Source organism: Centroberyx gerrardi, chromosome 2 (assembly GCF_048128805.1).
Source record: "Centroberyx gerrardi isolate f3 chromosome 2, fCenGer3.hap1.cur.20231027, whole genome shotgun sequence".
NCBI lineage: Eukaryota > Metazoa > Chordata > Actinopteri > Beryciformes > Berycidae > Centroberyx > Centroberyx gerrardi.
Genome location: NC_135998.1, coordinates 16,955,059 through 16,967,453, shown reverse-complemented (window position 1 = coordinate 16,967,453; position 12,395 = coordinate 16,955,059). Strand labels below are relative to the sequence as shown.

At 40.2% G+C, this 12,395-nt stretch overlaps 2 protein-coding genes across 5 annotated transcripts in view; one reads left to right on the top strand and one right to left on the bottom strand.

Annotated features, from left to right (window-relative positions):
• ermp1 (endoplasmic reticulum metallopeptidase 1) overlaps positions 1-12,395 on the bottom strand; it is a 133,434-nt gene that overhangs the window by 9,148 nt on the left and 111,891 nt on the right. The gene's annotated exons all lie outside the window — the stretch shown is intronic.
• traf2b (Tnf receptor-associated factor 2b) overlaps positions 1-12,395 on the top strand; it is a 20,605-nt gene extending 8,210 nt beyond the window's left edge. For 3 of the 4 annotated variants that reach the window (XM_071905965.2, XM_071905964.2, XM_078288830.1), the window contains exons 3-11: positions 1,506-1,584; positions 1,965-2,063; positions 7,415-7,576; positions 7,806-7,880; positions 8,198-8,272; positions 8,797-9,021; positions 9,257-9,560; positions 9,873-10,021; positions 10,153-12,395. In XM_071905965.2, the coding sequence (XP_071762066.1) occupies positions 1,506-1,584; positions 1,965-2,063; positions 7,415-7,576; positions 7,806-7,880; positions 8,198-8,272; positions 8,797-9,021; positions 9,257-9,560; positions 9,873-10,021; positions 10,153-10,371 (1,387 nt within the window). In that variant the 3' untranslated portion in view covers positions 10,372-12,395. The remainder of the gene's footprint in view (positions 1-1,505; positions 1,585-1,964; positions 2,064-7,414; positions 7,577-7,805; positions 7,881-8,197; positions 8,273-8,796; positions 9,022-9,256; positions 9,561-9,872; positions 10,022-10,152) is intronic. The other variant, XR_013507223.1, reaches the window with a different exon arrangement.

Sequence of the window (12,395 nt, the reverse complement as noted above, 5' to 3'; positions counted from 1 at the left end):
TTCAGTCTTGATACACATGTAGATACTTGTTGTGAAAAAAACCTTCAGCAGTAGAGGGATATGGCCTAGTTGACAGTCACATAGCCCAGCCACAGTCAGCACAGATCATACTGAACACCAACCAAAATCTTCAAAAGTCAATTTAAGAAAATAAGGTCTGGAAAAGGTCTGGAGTTTTTAAATGGAGAATGTGTAGGGCATGTGTATAGAGAGGTGATTCAACAAGGCACATTTCTTCACAAGCTAAAATTGTGCAATAGGCTTCTAATCTGTTAAGTGTTCGAAATGCGTAGTAAAGGCCAAGCCTTTTTGACTTGCATTGCACAGGGTATTGCTCAAGCTACACTCATAATTCAGTTGAACTGCAGTTTGTTTGTGGTTGCTTTCTTGGCATGATGCTTATCAACACAACAGCACCCAACTGTTGACAGAAAACTGTCGATCTTTACAGGGATAGAGGCCACAAGTGGAAGTCGTCATTTGGCGTAATTTTGTATGCCATAGATTAGCATCTCTGCCATTTCGTGTGCAGTCCAAAATCTCTATGTAAAATATGAATGGGCTTTTTGGAAAATTACATCACCTTTGTGAATTTGTTCTTTTAGTTACTTTTAATATAGATTTTTGCTAACAAAATGCTAATCATAGGGGAAAGCGGACTACAATAGCAGTGATGATCAACTTCCTCTACCTCTCATCACATTTTTCGTTGCCAGAGCTTCATCTCCTGACTGTGTTGTTCATTCAAATTATTACAATTTTCATAGCGTTCCATTGAACAGTTATTTGTATGATTAATTATGATTAATTAATAGTAAATACAACAATTGTATTGTATTTAACTAATCATGTCAAACCACCAGATAGCTAGCCTACTGTTGTAGTCCTTTTCCCCAAACGATTAGCAGCAATCGATATAAAAAGTAATTGAAGGACAAAAATTCACAAAGCTGATGTTACTTGATGTATTTATTTCATGGAACAAAACCTAGTATAGCTAGTGAGCCTCTGTGTAGCACATAGTTTATTTTTGACGTTACTTGCAAATCCCATTCACATTTTCTATAGCAATTTTGGACTACACACTGAATGGCGGAAATGCTTTACAGCCTAAAAAAATTACGTCAGACTTCAGTTCTCTATTGATCAAGGCATTTATCTTTATTGGCATTTGTATTAATTTAACCCTTTCATTAACCAGTCATTTATTTGTCTTTAACCTTGCATAACCTGAAACATTTAATCACCACTGTAATTCCCTATACCTCATTGAAATCAGCAGTGTTTGTATGGCACTACAAACTTCTCTTGTTCTTGTGCTGCCTAGCAATTAGAGTGCCATTACATTGATTCATGACATCTGTGTACCTCAGCTCTGATCCATGGTGGTTAGCAGATGCTCCAGTAATGGATCAGGTGAGGATTACTGTGGACTGACTGCCGACTAGCTGGCCTCCAGAATGTTTTTTGTACTGTAAAATGACAAGCTTGTCTCGTTTTGTCAGTTCTGGCCCAAAGCCTTGTGACGCCTGCCACCAGGAGGAGATATATGAGGAGCCAATATCCATTCTAAATAGCAATGAGGTAAGTTGTGAGATATTCAGTGATCAGCCAACAGTGTTATTCTATGACTCATCCTCTACCAACTGATGAACACCCGCCCCCATGCCCTTAACACGCACAGCTGCACAGCTTCTTCCCCAGGTAAAACTGATGTCAACAATAGTGAAGCTATTATTTCCGTTATTTCCTTGGCTGGGAAAAGGCAGTGTTGTATTCAATCAAGGAAATTCACAAAACAACAACTCAGGGCCCCCCCCCCGCTTCCTTCCTTAGGAGAAGAGACATACCCAACTGGAGTTTCCTCACCACAGCCACACAATCCCACCCACTGTGTCTGCTTGCCTTTTATAATTAGTGGCTTCATGATCTGACTGTACTCTTTGTGCTTCCCCCTCTGTCAGGCGTTTCCAGACAATGCTGCAGGACGGGAAATAGCCAGTCTGCCCGCCAGGTGTCTGAATCAGGGCTGCAGCTGGACGGGCTCAATCAAAGAGTATGAGGTGTAGTATAAAGTTCAACTTTTTTGTTGTTGTGGCAGTGTTATTGTAATATAATCCCCTGTCCCACAAAAACCTGTATAGGTGCCAATTTACTAGTTTACTCCACTCCAAACCTCAGTGCCCACTTACTCCAACCACTGCATTTTCTGCATTTTTAGATGTTTGTTCATGTTGGCTGAATTTCCCTTCAGCCATCAGCATGTGAGTTTGCACTGCATTGCGTTTGTACAATGCGCTAGTGTTTGTTGCGTGACCCGAGCCAATAGCAACGAATGACGTGTACAGGAAGTGAAACTTGATACACAGCCTGGAAAGTCCCAACCATACCCAGCCCCGAGGCCCACATATCGTTTATCAACCGAGTGGGAAAGTACCGCGAGGTGAACAGTCATGCGGTTAAGATTAACTAGATTACTGGGGGAAGGGTAGGAAGCAGTCAGAGTAATGATAAAAAGGTTAGCTGGTTTCAAACTGGAACAGGCAGTTTTGTAGGAGGAACTTTGTCCCTCATTTAATTACAAAAGTGTGCTTTGTACAGAGAAAAAAAAAAAAGTCCAGTCAAAAACATTTACAAATATCCCAGCTCTCTTTTCTTGCATGTTGGTGGTCTAATGAATGTCAGCTATCTGGTTTGGTTTCTACTATCAGTGTCTCAGAGTGGGGAAATGAAGCCTAGTAATAGTTGATAAGGAGGGATGACTGGCTGGTGCTAATTCTGTGAAAAGGGTGTTTGTTGCACTCTGAGTTTGTGGTGTGTATGACACCTAATAGCAACCTTCGCTAAAACAAGGGTGTTAACAGGAACCCAGTAAAAGGCGATGACACTAGGCTGATGCTTTAAATATTTTTACATGTTTGCAAATGTGGTGCTGACTAGATTAGTCTGCGGTTTTAAACCTGCTGTCTTTGAAGAAAGGCGGCTGTGACAGGTTTTTGTGACCATGGTATTGGAAAAAAAACGTGGGAGAGGTTTATATACATTTGCGATTTTGAAGACAGTAAGTGTTCGCAGGGGGTTCCCCAAGCGCCGGCTGCCGGCTATTTAGCCGTCTATTTAGCCGTCTACCCACCTCTGTCTGGCCGGCTACTTTTATAACTGAGTCTAAAGAAGCTTTTGACTGAACAACGTCATGTTAATCTGCGCGAGCCATTCTGGTCCTTGATTTTGATGTTGCCATCCAAGTTTAACCAATCCTGACAAGTCCCACTTGCACACTGACTCCATTTTGCCAATGTTCAAAATATAAATGGGAGAAGTAAAGGGAGGAACAGGGAAAGATCATATGGGCTTCTGTTTTAGGAGGGTTTGTTAAAGCCTCAGTATGCAGGTGTTATGTAAAATTGGGGCATTTCTCCATAATTATTGGATCTCAGTTCTGTGAGTGCAGTAGTACTCAGGAGAGAGATCCAGTATTGCTCTGAGAAGACTAAAATATGAACTTTGTTCTTATATTTATTACTATTTGTTATAATATTTTTGTTTTAGCCTACTTATTTCCTACAATTAAAAATTACATTTCTGCACTGACTCAAGAAAGTACATTAAACATTCACAATTAATAAAGATTATCCGTTTATTTTTGCATTGAGCCTTTAATGAAAATGTTTATTCATGTTATTTTAATTGTCATGCTTTCATAAACATATTTAAGGTTTGGTAAAAAGTGGCATCACCGGAAAAATGTATCTTGCTGCCACAAATATCCCTTAGCCGGTTACTTTTCCCATCTGGCTGGCTACTCACAAATTTGGGGAACCCCCTGTTCATGTCTGTATGATTCAGCCATGTTATCTGTGAACTATCATGTGTAGGCTGCTATGTTAGTCATTGTTGACTGGAAAGATCTGGGCTATTTCTTGCTAGTCATACACGCCCCTGTGTTTTCCAAAACAGGAAAAATAGACTCAACACAATGTTGATGAGTGGTTTGGGTAGGGCGGGGGTTTGTCTTCTCGATCTCGGAAATCGTTTATAGTTAATTTAGTTCGAGAATTGCCGGTTTAACTTTACTTGTCTGTAAAGTGAGCAACAGTCAAACAAAAAACATGCTAACCTACCTGTGATTCTTGCTCTGTGGCTCCACTTAATGAAATGAAAGTGTCTTCCTCTTCCTGGTCAGTGAACCCCAGCCCACTGAACCCGCCTGCATCATTCTTCATAACTTCCTGTTCAAAATTATTACCTTTTATGGCTAGGTATGCACCATCAATACACATTTTTACAAGAATATCCAGCACTCTCATAGAGTGCTCTTGATTTCAGTGTTTTAACTTTCTTACTTAAATGTTCAGTCACCTCCACCATCCCCTACTCCTGCACCCCACTCAGCTCTCCTAAACGGGACTGGTGTGCCTTCTACTATAACCACTATCATTTCCTACCATAGACCAACTGTAGCATGCTCATTATCACGCCCCTTTGCTGCTAATCATAATAATGTAATTCAAGTTCCTCAACAACCTCTGTTACCCTCTGCTGCTGCTAACTGTAAACCTGTAAATTTTGGTCTTTTAAACATCAGATCTCTAAATAATAAATCCTTTTTATGTCATGATTTTATTACTTTTAATAATTTGGACTTTTTTATCATCACAGAGACTTGGTTAACTCAGGGAGACTGCAGTCCTCTTATTGAAGCAACCCCCCCTGATTTTACACATCTCCACCAACCCAGGCTGTCAGGCAGGGTTATTTACAGAAAGGATTTTAAATGCACTCCCATTTTACATAGTAGTTTTACATCATTTGAACATCTTGGTTTTATGTTAAATTCTAAGGATCCGGTGATAATTTTAATAATATACAGACCGCCTAGACCAAACAATGCTTTTATCCAAGAGTTTGCTGAGTTGTTATCTCATTTTATGTCAAAATACTTTTGAATCTTTTAACCTCACTCAAGCAGTACACATTCTAAGGGCCACACCCTCGACTTAGTACTGTGCAGTGGTCTCAGCCCTGACAACATTGAGACAAAGGATATCTGTGTGTCCAATCACAAAGCGGTTTTATTCAGTGTGGTTTTATCCCAACTTCCTATTAACCACATTACACCTGTCCGCTGCCATGTTTTTAACTCTATGTCTGCTAGCAAGTTTTCTGATCTTTTTAATGCTGCTGCTTTGCCTTTAACTGCCTTTGATCCAGATTTTAACACAGAGGAGCTGGTCTCCCTTTTTAATGACACCTGTCTGACTGTCCTGGACTTTGTCGCCCCATACAAAGACAAAAAGTCAAATAAAACATCGCAGCCCTGGCTAAATGAACCACCCAGGAATTAAAGAGAAAGGAATGGAAAAATGGAAGAAGAGTGGTTTACACGTATTTTATGAGATCTGGAAAGACACAATGCACAATTATCAAAAGGCAGTTAAAGAAGCAAGAGCAACCTTCTTCTCTAACCTGATTGCAGCAAACTATTTTAACCCCAGAATTTTATTTAAGGTAATAGACTCCGTCATCACCCCCTCCCCCTGTCATTTTACCGATGCCTCACCAGAGATGTGTGAGGAATTTTTAAACTTTTTTACGAATAAATTTGAGAATATAAGACAGCAAATTACTCCCCCTGACCGAGTTATACATGCCAATAGGGACATCAATAGTTATTTTAGCAATTTTTAACCTGTGTCACTGTCATTTTGATTTGAAACTATATCCCACATGAAATCAACCACGTGCAGCCTTGATATTATCCCCACCAAATTTCTTAAAGAGGTTATTGACACAGTTGGGCCCAGTATTTTATCAATTATTAATAGCTCATTGGAGAAAGGCATTTTTCCGTCTGTTTTTAAACATGCTGTGGTCCAACCTCTTTTAAAGAAACCTAACCTTGATCCCTCTGTTCTTAACAATTTTAGGCCCATTTCTAAACTTCCATTCCATCAATCTATATGCTGCCACTTGGCCAAATTATCCAAAGACACAATGTCTCTTTTCATTGCTACGCAGACGGCACACAGATATACCTTCCCCTGAGACCTGGTGACCCAAACAGCCTAGCTGCTGTTGTAGATTGCCTCAATAATATCAACTGTTGGATGGCACAGAATTTTCTTCAGCTCAATAACTCAAAATCAGAAATCATATTGTTCAGTCCCCCAAATTCATATTATATAGTCATATTGAGAGTGGCCTTGGTCCTCTGTCCGCAAAATGTGAAGCCCGTTGCCAGAAACTTGGGAGTACTATTTGACTCTGACCTAAACTTCAAACCACAAATTAAAAAAATTGTCTAGTCCTGCTTCCTTCAACTGAGAATCATCTCCAGAATCAAACCAATACTATCACACAGCGACCTGGAAAAAGTAATCCACGCCCTAATCTTCTCACGACTCGACTACTGTAACTCCCTCCTTTCTTCAACCAAAAGTCACTCTCTTGCATTTGTTGTGCAAATGAATAAGCTGTAAATTCTCAGAATATTTGTTTCCTCATTCTCCTGAATGGGTCACAGGACATTTCATCGGAATTACACATCATAGATTGTAATCGCAGCTGTAACTTAATCTCAATCTTTTTTTTCTTTTTTTTTTTTTACTTTTTTTCATGTTTTAACCTACTCACAACCCCCATCACATCACAGGTGTACATATAGTGCAGAGTGGTGAACAGTTCAACCAAACAATTATTTTCCCTTTTCAGGTTGTTTCATTCATTGTTTCATTCAAAACTATTCAGTTTTTCACAAGAAAAAAGAAAAATTTCAGAAAAATCAGAAAGAAAAAAAAAATAGACATGATAGTGAATTTGTATATTAGAAATGTTCTACAGTATAGACTGGCTTGAATACAAAATATTGATCAGTTGCGGTTAGTGGAAAGAACATTTGGGTATACAACCTTGTTTTCATTGATCAAATGAGGTTGTTGTGTTGTTAGCTGTCATTTGGAAGTTTGTGCACACTGGAGAGAAATTAAATGTCCATTATCAAATTACAGTTTGCTTTCCCACACTGCAGCAGCTGACACATTCTGTGCCACACCTCTAAAACTCAAACAGGCGTATGGGTGTATGTGCAAGACATTAAAACCGCTTTAACCGTGGTAAACAAGGGTGTATCAGCTACACATAACGAGTGACAATAGGTCAGGTTGTATATCATTTACCAATCAGCGCTATTGCTTTTTTAGTAACATGGTTTTTCATCTAACCTCCATATTCAAAGCTAGCACAGCTTTTATGCTTTGCACTTAAAAAGGCTGCAATAACAAAAACACTCCCTTGACATTCTCTTTGACAATGACAATGAATACCAGAGATACCTGCTGTATTGCATGAGAAGGGCAGACACAGTAAGAAGGCGGGAGAAATGATCTATCTGTCTGTCATTCTTTTATTTTTTTAGGCTCAGCATGAAGGTCGCTGTGAATATGAACGGGTACAGTGTGAAGCATGCAACAACTTTGTCCTTCGTACAGAGAAGGACAGGCATACTGAAAGAGAGTGTGAAGCAAGAACATTGAACTGCAAATACTGCAAAGCTACCTTCAACTACAAAGACATCAAGGTGAGAAATAGGGTTTATCTAGAGCAGTGGGGTCCAACTGTGTGCCAAGGAGGGCCAAGAGTCTGCAGGTTTTCACTCCAACCAAAGAATATATCTGGTGATTTCACTGATTAGCGTCTTCAGGCAGACTGGACACCACTGATCTAGAGTAAAACAGGTGCCCGTTGTGTTATACTGCATATAATGGACACAAAATAAAGTTCTCATACTCCCACTTGGTGTATTTTAGGCCCATGATGAGATCTGCCAGAAGTTTCCCTTGCAATGTAAGGACTGTGGAAAGAAGAAGATCCCAAGAGAAAAGGTTTGTGCTCTTACTGAAACAAAGAAATAATTAAGAATTAAATTATGTGGACTGAAGTTGCTCTATATCTAGTTGGCTTGGTAATGCTTGACAGTTTCTTTTCCTAACAAGGGCTCATTGTTTCTTTGTTACACTCTAAAGGGCATGAGGTAATGGCTAGACTAGGGACACATTTCATGGTAATTTATGGTCAACTTGATAGTTTCTTTCTGACTAAGAAGCCTGCAATGTACTTTCACTTTCACGTTTGGAGTGATACACAACAACCTCAGGGGCTGGCCCACATCCTGACCTTTCCTTTTCCATTCTACCTTCAGTTCAGTGACCACAGCAGGTCCTGTGCAAAGTCAAAGAGTGCATGTCCTTTCAGTGAAGTGGGCTGTAAAGCTGTGGTAAGTACAATAGTCTAATCACTTATCATGTGCAATCTTCTTACAATCTGATATAAGTCTTGCACACACGTCTTATACACTCCCAAGTAATATTTCACTTTGGTATAAACTATCAATATTAGCTGTCCTGCTAATTAACAGTCACGTAATTTGCCAAATTTAGTTTTCTTCTGGGTGTTCAAAACTGTATTTCTAAAACACACCTCAACAAACTATTATTTCTTTGTTGTGGGATGCATTTTCCAAGATATTATTTTACCATTTTGCAAATAAAGTAAAAGAGTCAAACAAAAAACAAATGCTGTTTTGCTAATGGAAACAGATGGACACACCTTTCCTGTCCTCAGAAGGATCACCACCTAGCATTAGAGCAGGGCAAATCTGTTGTGGCCATTCATGACCTAAAAAACAATGGATTTATTTACCTCTGAAGTTTCTAAGGGGCTCAATTTAAACATGTTATTAGTAGTTAAATTATATAATTTGTTGACAAGCTCCATTGTAATTCTTCCATGCCCTCTCAGATAGAGAATGGGAAGCATAGCGACCATGAGCAGAGTAGCACTATGGAGCACTTGCGCCTGCTGCTGCCCATGGTGCTGTCTATGGCTCGGATGCGTACGGAGGCGGCGGGCCCCGGGGAGTGGCAGGAGGACTCTGGTCTGGGCCTCTACAGGGCTCCTGAGGAGGGAGTAACCATGGGAGCCGGAGCTGCAGCCTCCCCGCAATCCCTCGACTTGGACAAAAAGGTGGGTCTCAGTGGATTGGATGCACTTTGTTGGACATGATAGTACTTCGTTGGCCTTTTTCAATCACTAATTTGTTTATTGATGATGTCGTGCTGACGGAACTGGCTACCTCCGCGTTGATAGTGCTAGTAAATCAGATTTTTAACCACTGGTGTATAGGGCTTTTGAATGAAACAAAACTCAACACAAAGGAAGGACCTAAATGCAGTACGTGTTTGGTGCCGTTTCATGACAGGTGAACGCATTGGAGAACATTGTGTGCGTCCTGAACCGGGAGGTGGAGCGGAGTTCGGTCACGCTGGAGGCTTTCTCACATCAACATCGTCTAGACCAGGACAAGATTGAGAACCTCAGTAATAAGGTGCGCCAACTAGAGAGGACCCTGACAATGAGAGACTTGCAGCTGGCTGAGACCGAACAGCTACTGCGAGAGCTCCAGTTCTGTACCTACGATGGCATATTTGTCTGGAAAATCGCTGACTTCTCACGCCGCAGACAGGACGCCGTGGCTGGTCGAACGCCCGCCATGTTCTCACCAGGTGAGATCAACGATGGATTGCAGGGGGGTCATATAATCACCATCCATTGTCCATTTGAAAGGACTATACTTGGCATATCAAGCTCGGTTGAAAGGCTGTTATTGAATTTGAATGAGTTAAGATCATGTAGTTTGCTAGATTTAATCTCTTTCCATTCTCTTTATAGTGTGGTATATAGCCAAGGGAATTTCCACAGACTCATGTTGTCCTTGAGGGAGTTAACGTTCACTCCTATTCTCATGTGACTCCATTTTTAGACTCTGTTTACAGTCAGGGTTTGTTCATCTGGTTTTCCCCTCTTCTCCTTCACAGCGTTCTACTCCAGCAAATATGGCTACAAAATGTGCCTACGGCTGTATTTGAATGGAGATGGGACGGGTCGAGGAACACACCTTTCACTCTTCTTCGTGGTGATGAGGGGCAAGTGCGATGCTCTGCTCAAGTGGCCGTTCAGTCAGAAGGTAGGTGTTATGAGTGATCACACTTCTTTACATCCCTCTCACTCCATTTTTATCCACAACCACCTCAGTAATGGAACAAAGCAAGCCGGTCTTTTCCTCTCTGTAAGCACTCCTCTGCTGCATCTCTCCAGGTGACTCTGATGCTCCTGGATCAGAACAACAGGGAGCACATTATTGATGCCTTCCGTCCTGATGTCAGCTCCACCTCCTTTCAGCGGCCAATCAGTGAGATGAACATTGCCAGCGGCTGCCCGCTCTTCTGTCCACTGGCAAAACTGGCCGGCAAAAGCTCCTATCTGAGAGATGATACAATCTTCATTAAGGCCATCGTAGACCTTACGGGCTTATAGTGTGTAGGCTGTGGAAGAATCTACACCAAAATGCTCAAAAAACAGTAGTGATTAATAATAATAAAGTTATCAATTATATATTTACATATAATACAAATATATATAATTAAATACAAGTCATATGTATAAGACTATGGGATATTATATCTATACTATATGCAGTGAATGTCATTAAGATGTTTTTGAAAGAACAATGAGAAAGTCACAGTCACAGGAGATGTACAAGGGGATGGACAAAATAACAAACGCCAAATGAAAGGATTTTGAAAGGATTTTGAAGTTAACTACATTACAGTAACAAAGGCTGCTACACAGGCGAATATTGAATGCCAATTAAAAGTATGTCAGCTTTAAAATAGTTCTGACCATCACTTTTATATGTGAGTTTGTTCCAAGGAGGCCCAATAATTGGTGCCACAATTACATATGCATCATTTACAAAAACTGCTAAAATATTTAATTTGGTAAGGCCAAGCCTGGTAATGCCAGATGCCGACAAACTGCATTGTCAAAGAGGAACAGTGGTCGCAAGTCGAGGCTAGTTGCTAAACACAACAAAACTACAGCCTCAAAAATCGCTAAAGAATCGTCTCAACAGTCTCAACAAAAACTGTACATAATAAGCTTCACAAAGCTGGCATTATGGCAGGGCTGCCATTTGGAAAGTGCTTACAGCCAAGACTAAGGCCCAAAGAGGCATAACCTTGTATAAGGAGCACAAAGCCTGAGCAATGGAAAAAAAAGTAATATGGCCTGATGGTCTTCACCTCTTTCCTTGGATGGATTTATATTTGCAGAAAGCCAAAGGATGCCTTCAACCCGCCATGTCTGTTGCCAACTGTTGAACATGGTGGTGGATCTGTGATGGTAGGGGCAGCCATCTCATGGGAGTCATCAGATCAGATGATTGCTCTGCATGTGCAGTTGTATAACAGCCAAGGAATATGAGGCTGTTTTACAGGACCAGGTGCAGCCTGTGGTGCAAACACTGTTATCTCATGATTTTCCCATATTCCAAGATGGCAATGCCTCCATAAACACTACTAAACAAACTCCACAGTGGATTGATAAACACCAGGATCAAGTCAAATACCTTCTATGGCCAACCCCAACCTACCGGATCTAAACATCATTGCACTTTTGTGGGAAGTCCTGATTTCCTGGAGGCTTATTCTTCTTGGAGAATGGTCCAATATCCCACTACACAATACAGGGCTTGTATGACAGCTTTCCAAGGAGGATTGAAGCTGTGCTGGAGGCAAAGAGTAGCCCTGTTCCTTATTAGGTACTTCAGATTCATATATTTTTAGGCGTTTCTGTTATCTTGTCCATCCCCTATATTTAAGACTTGCTTTTTGGCAATACCTGGTTCACAGGATGTTGTCAGAACATGACTTAGAGCACTCCAAAAGAGCCTGATGACAAGAGCATCCTCTGGGTTTATGAACATTATGAGCAAATGTCATATGTGACTTTGATTATTAGTGGATAATGGAATAATCTGTAAACCTGACGTGACACTTAACTCTGTGGTTTTCTAAACCTTTTGACATTCTTGGCATATTATAAGGACATCTGAATAGTAATATTTGTACTAATTAACTTATTTGACATTATTATTATTATTATTATTATTATTATTATTATTATTATTGTTATCATATTGATATTAACCGTGCATTTAAAATGTATACACTGTATACACTACTTAAAATGCATTTAGAAGTTATACAAATTCTATACCTTGTTATACTTAGATCATTCATTAGCAGTATTTTGGTTGATGCATAACACGCTACTACACATCTTTACACGCATCTTTACTGTGCTTGATTAGCAGTAATTTTTGTGGAGTGGGAAGCTAATTAATTTTTGTTTTTACAGGAGGGCATAGTATGGGGGCCATGGTGTGCCAGCATCTCAAATAGGATAATCCAGCATCAAATATAGATATTTAAATACACTTCAATTCTTGAGGAAAAATAATGAAATGGGCACAAATAAATTATTTTGTTCACAAATCG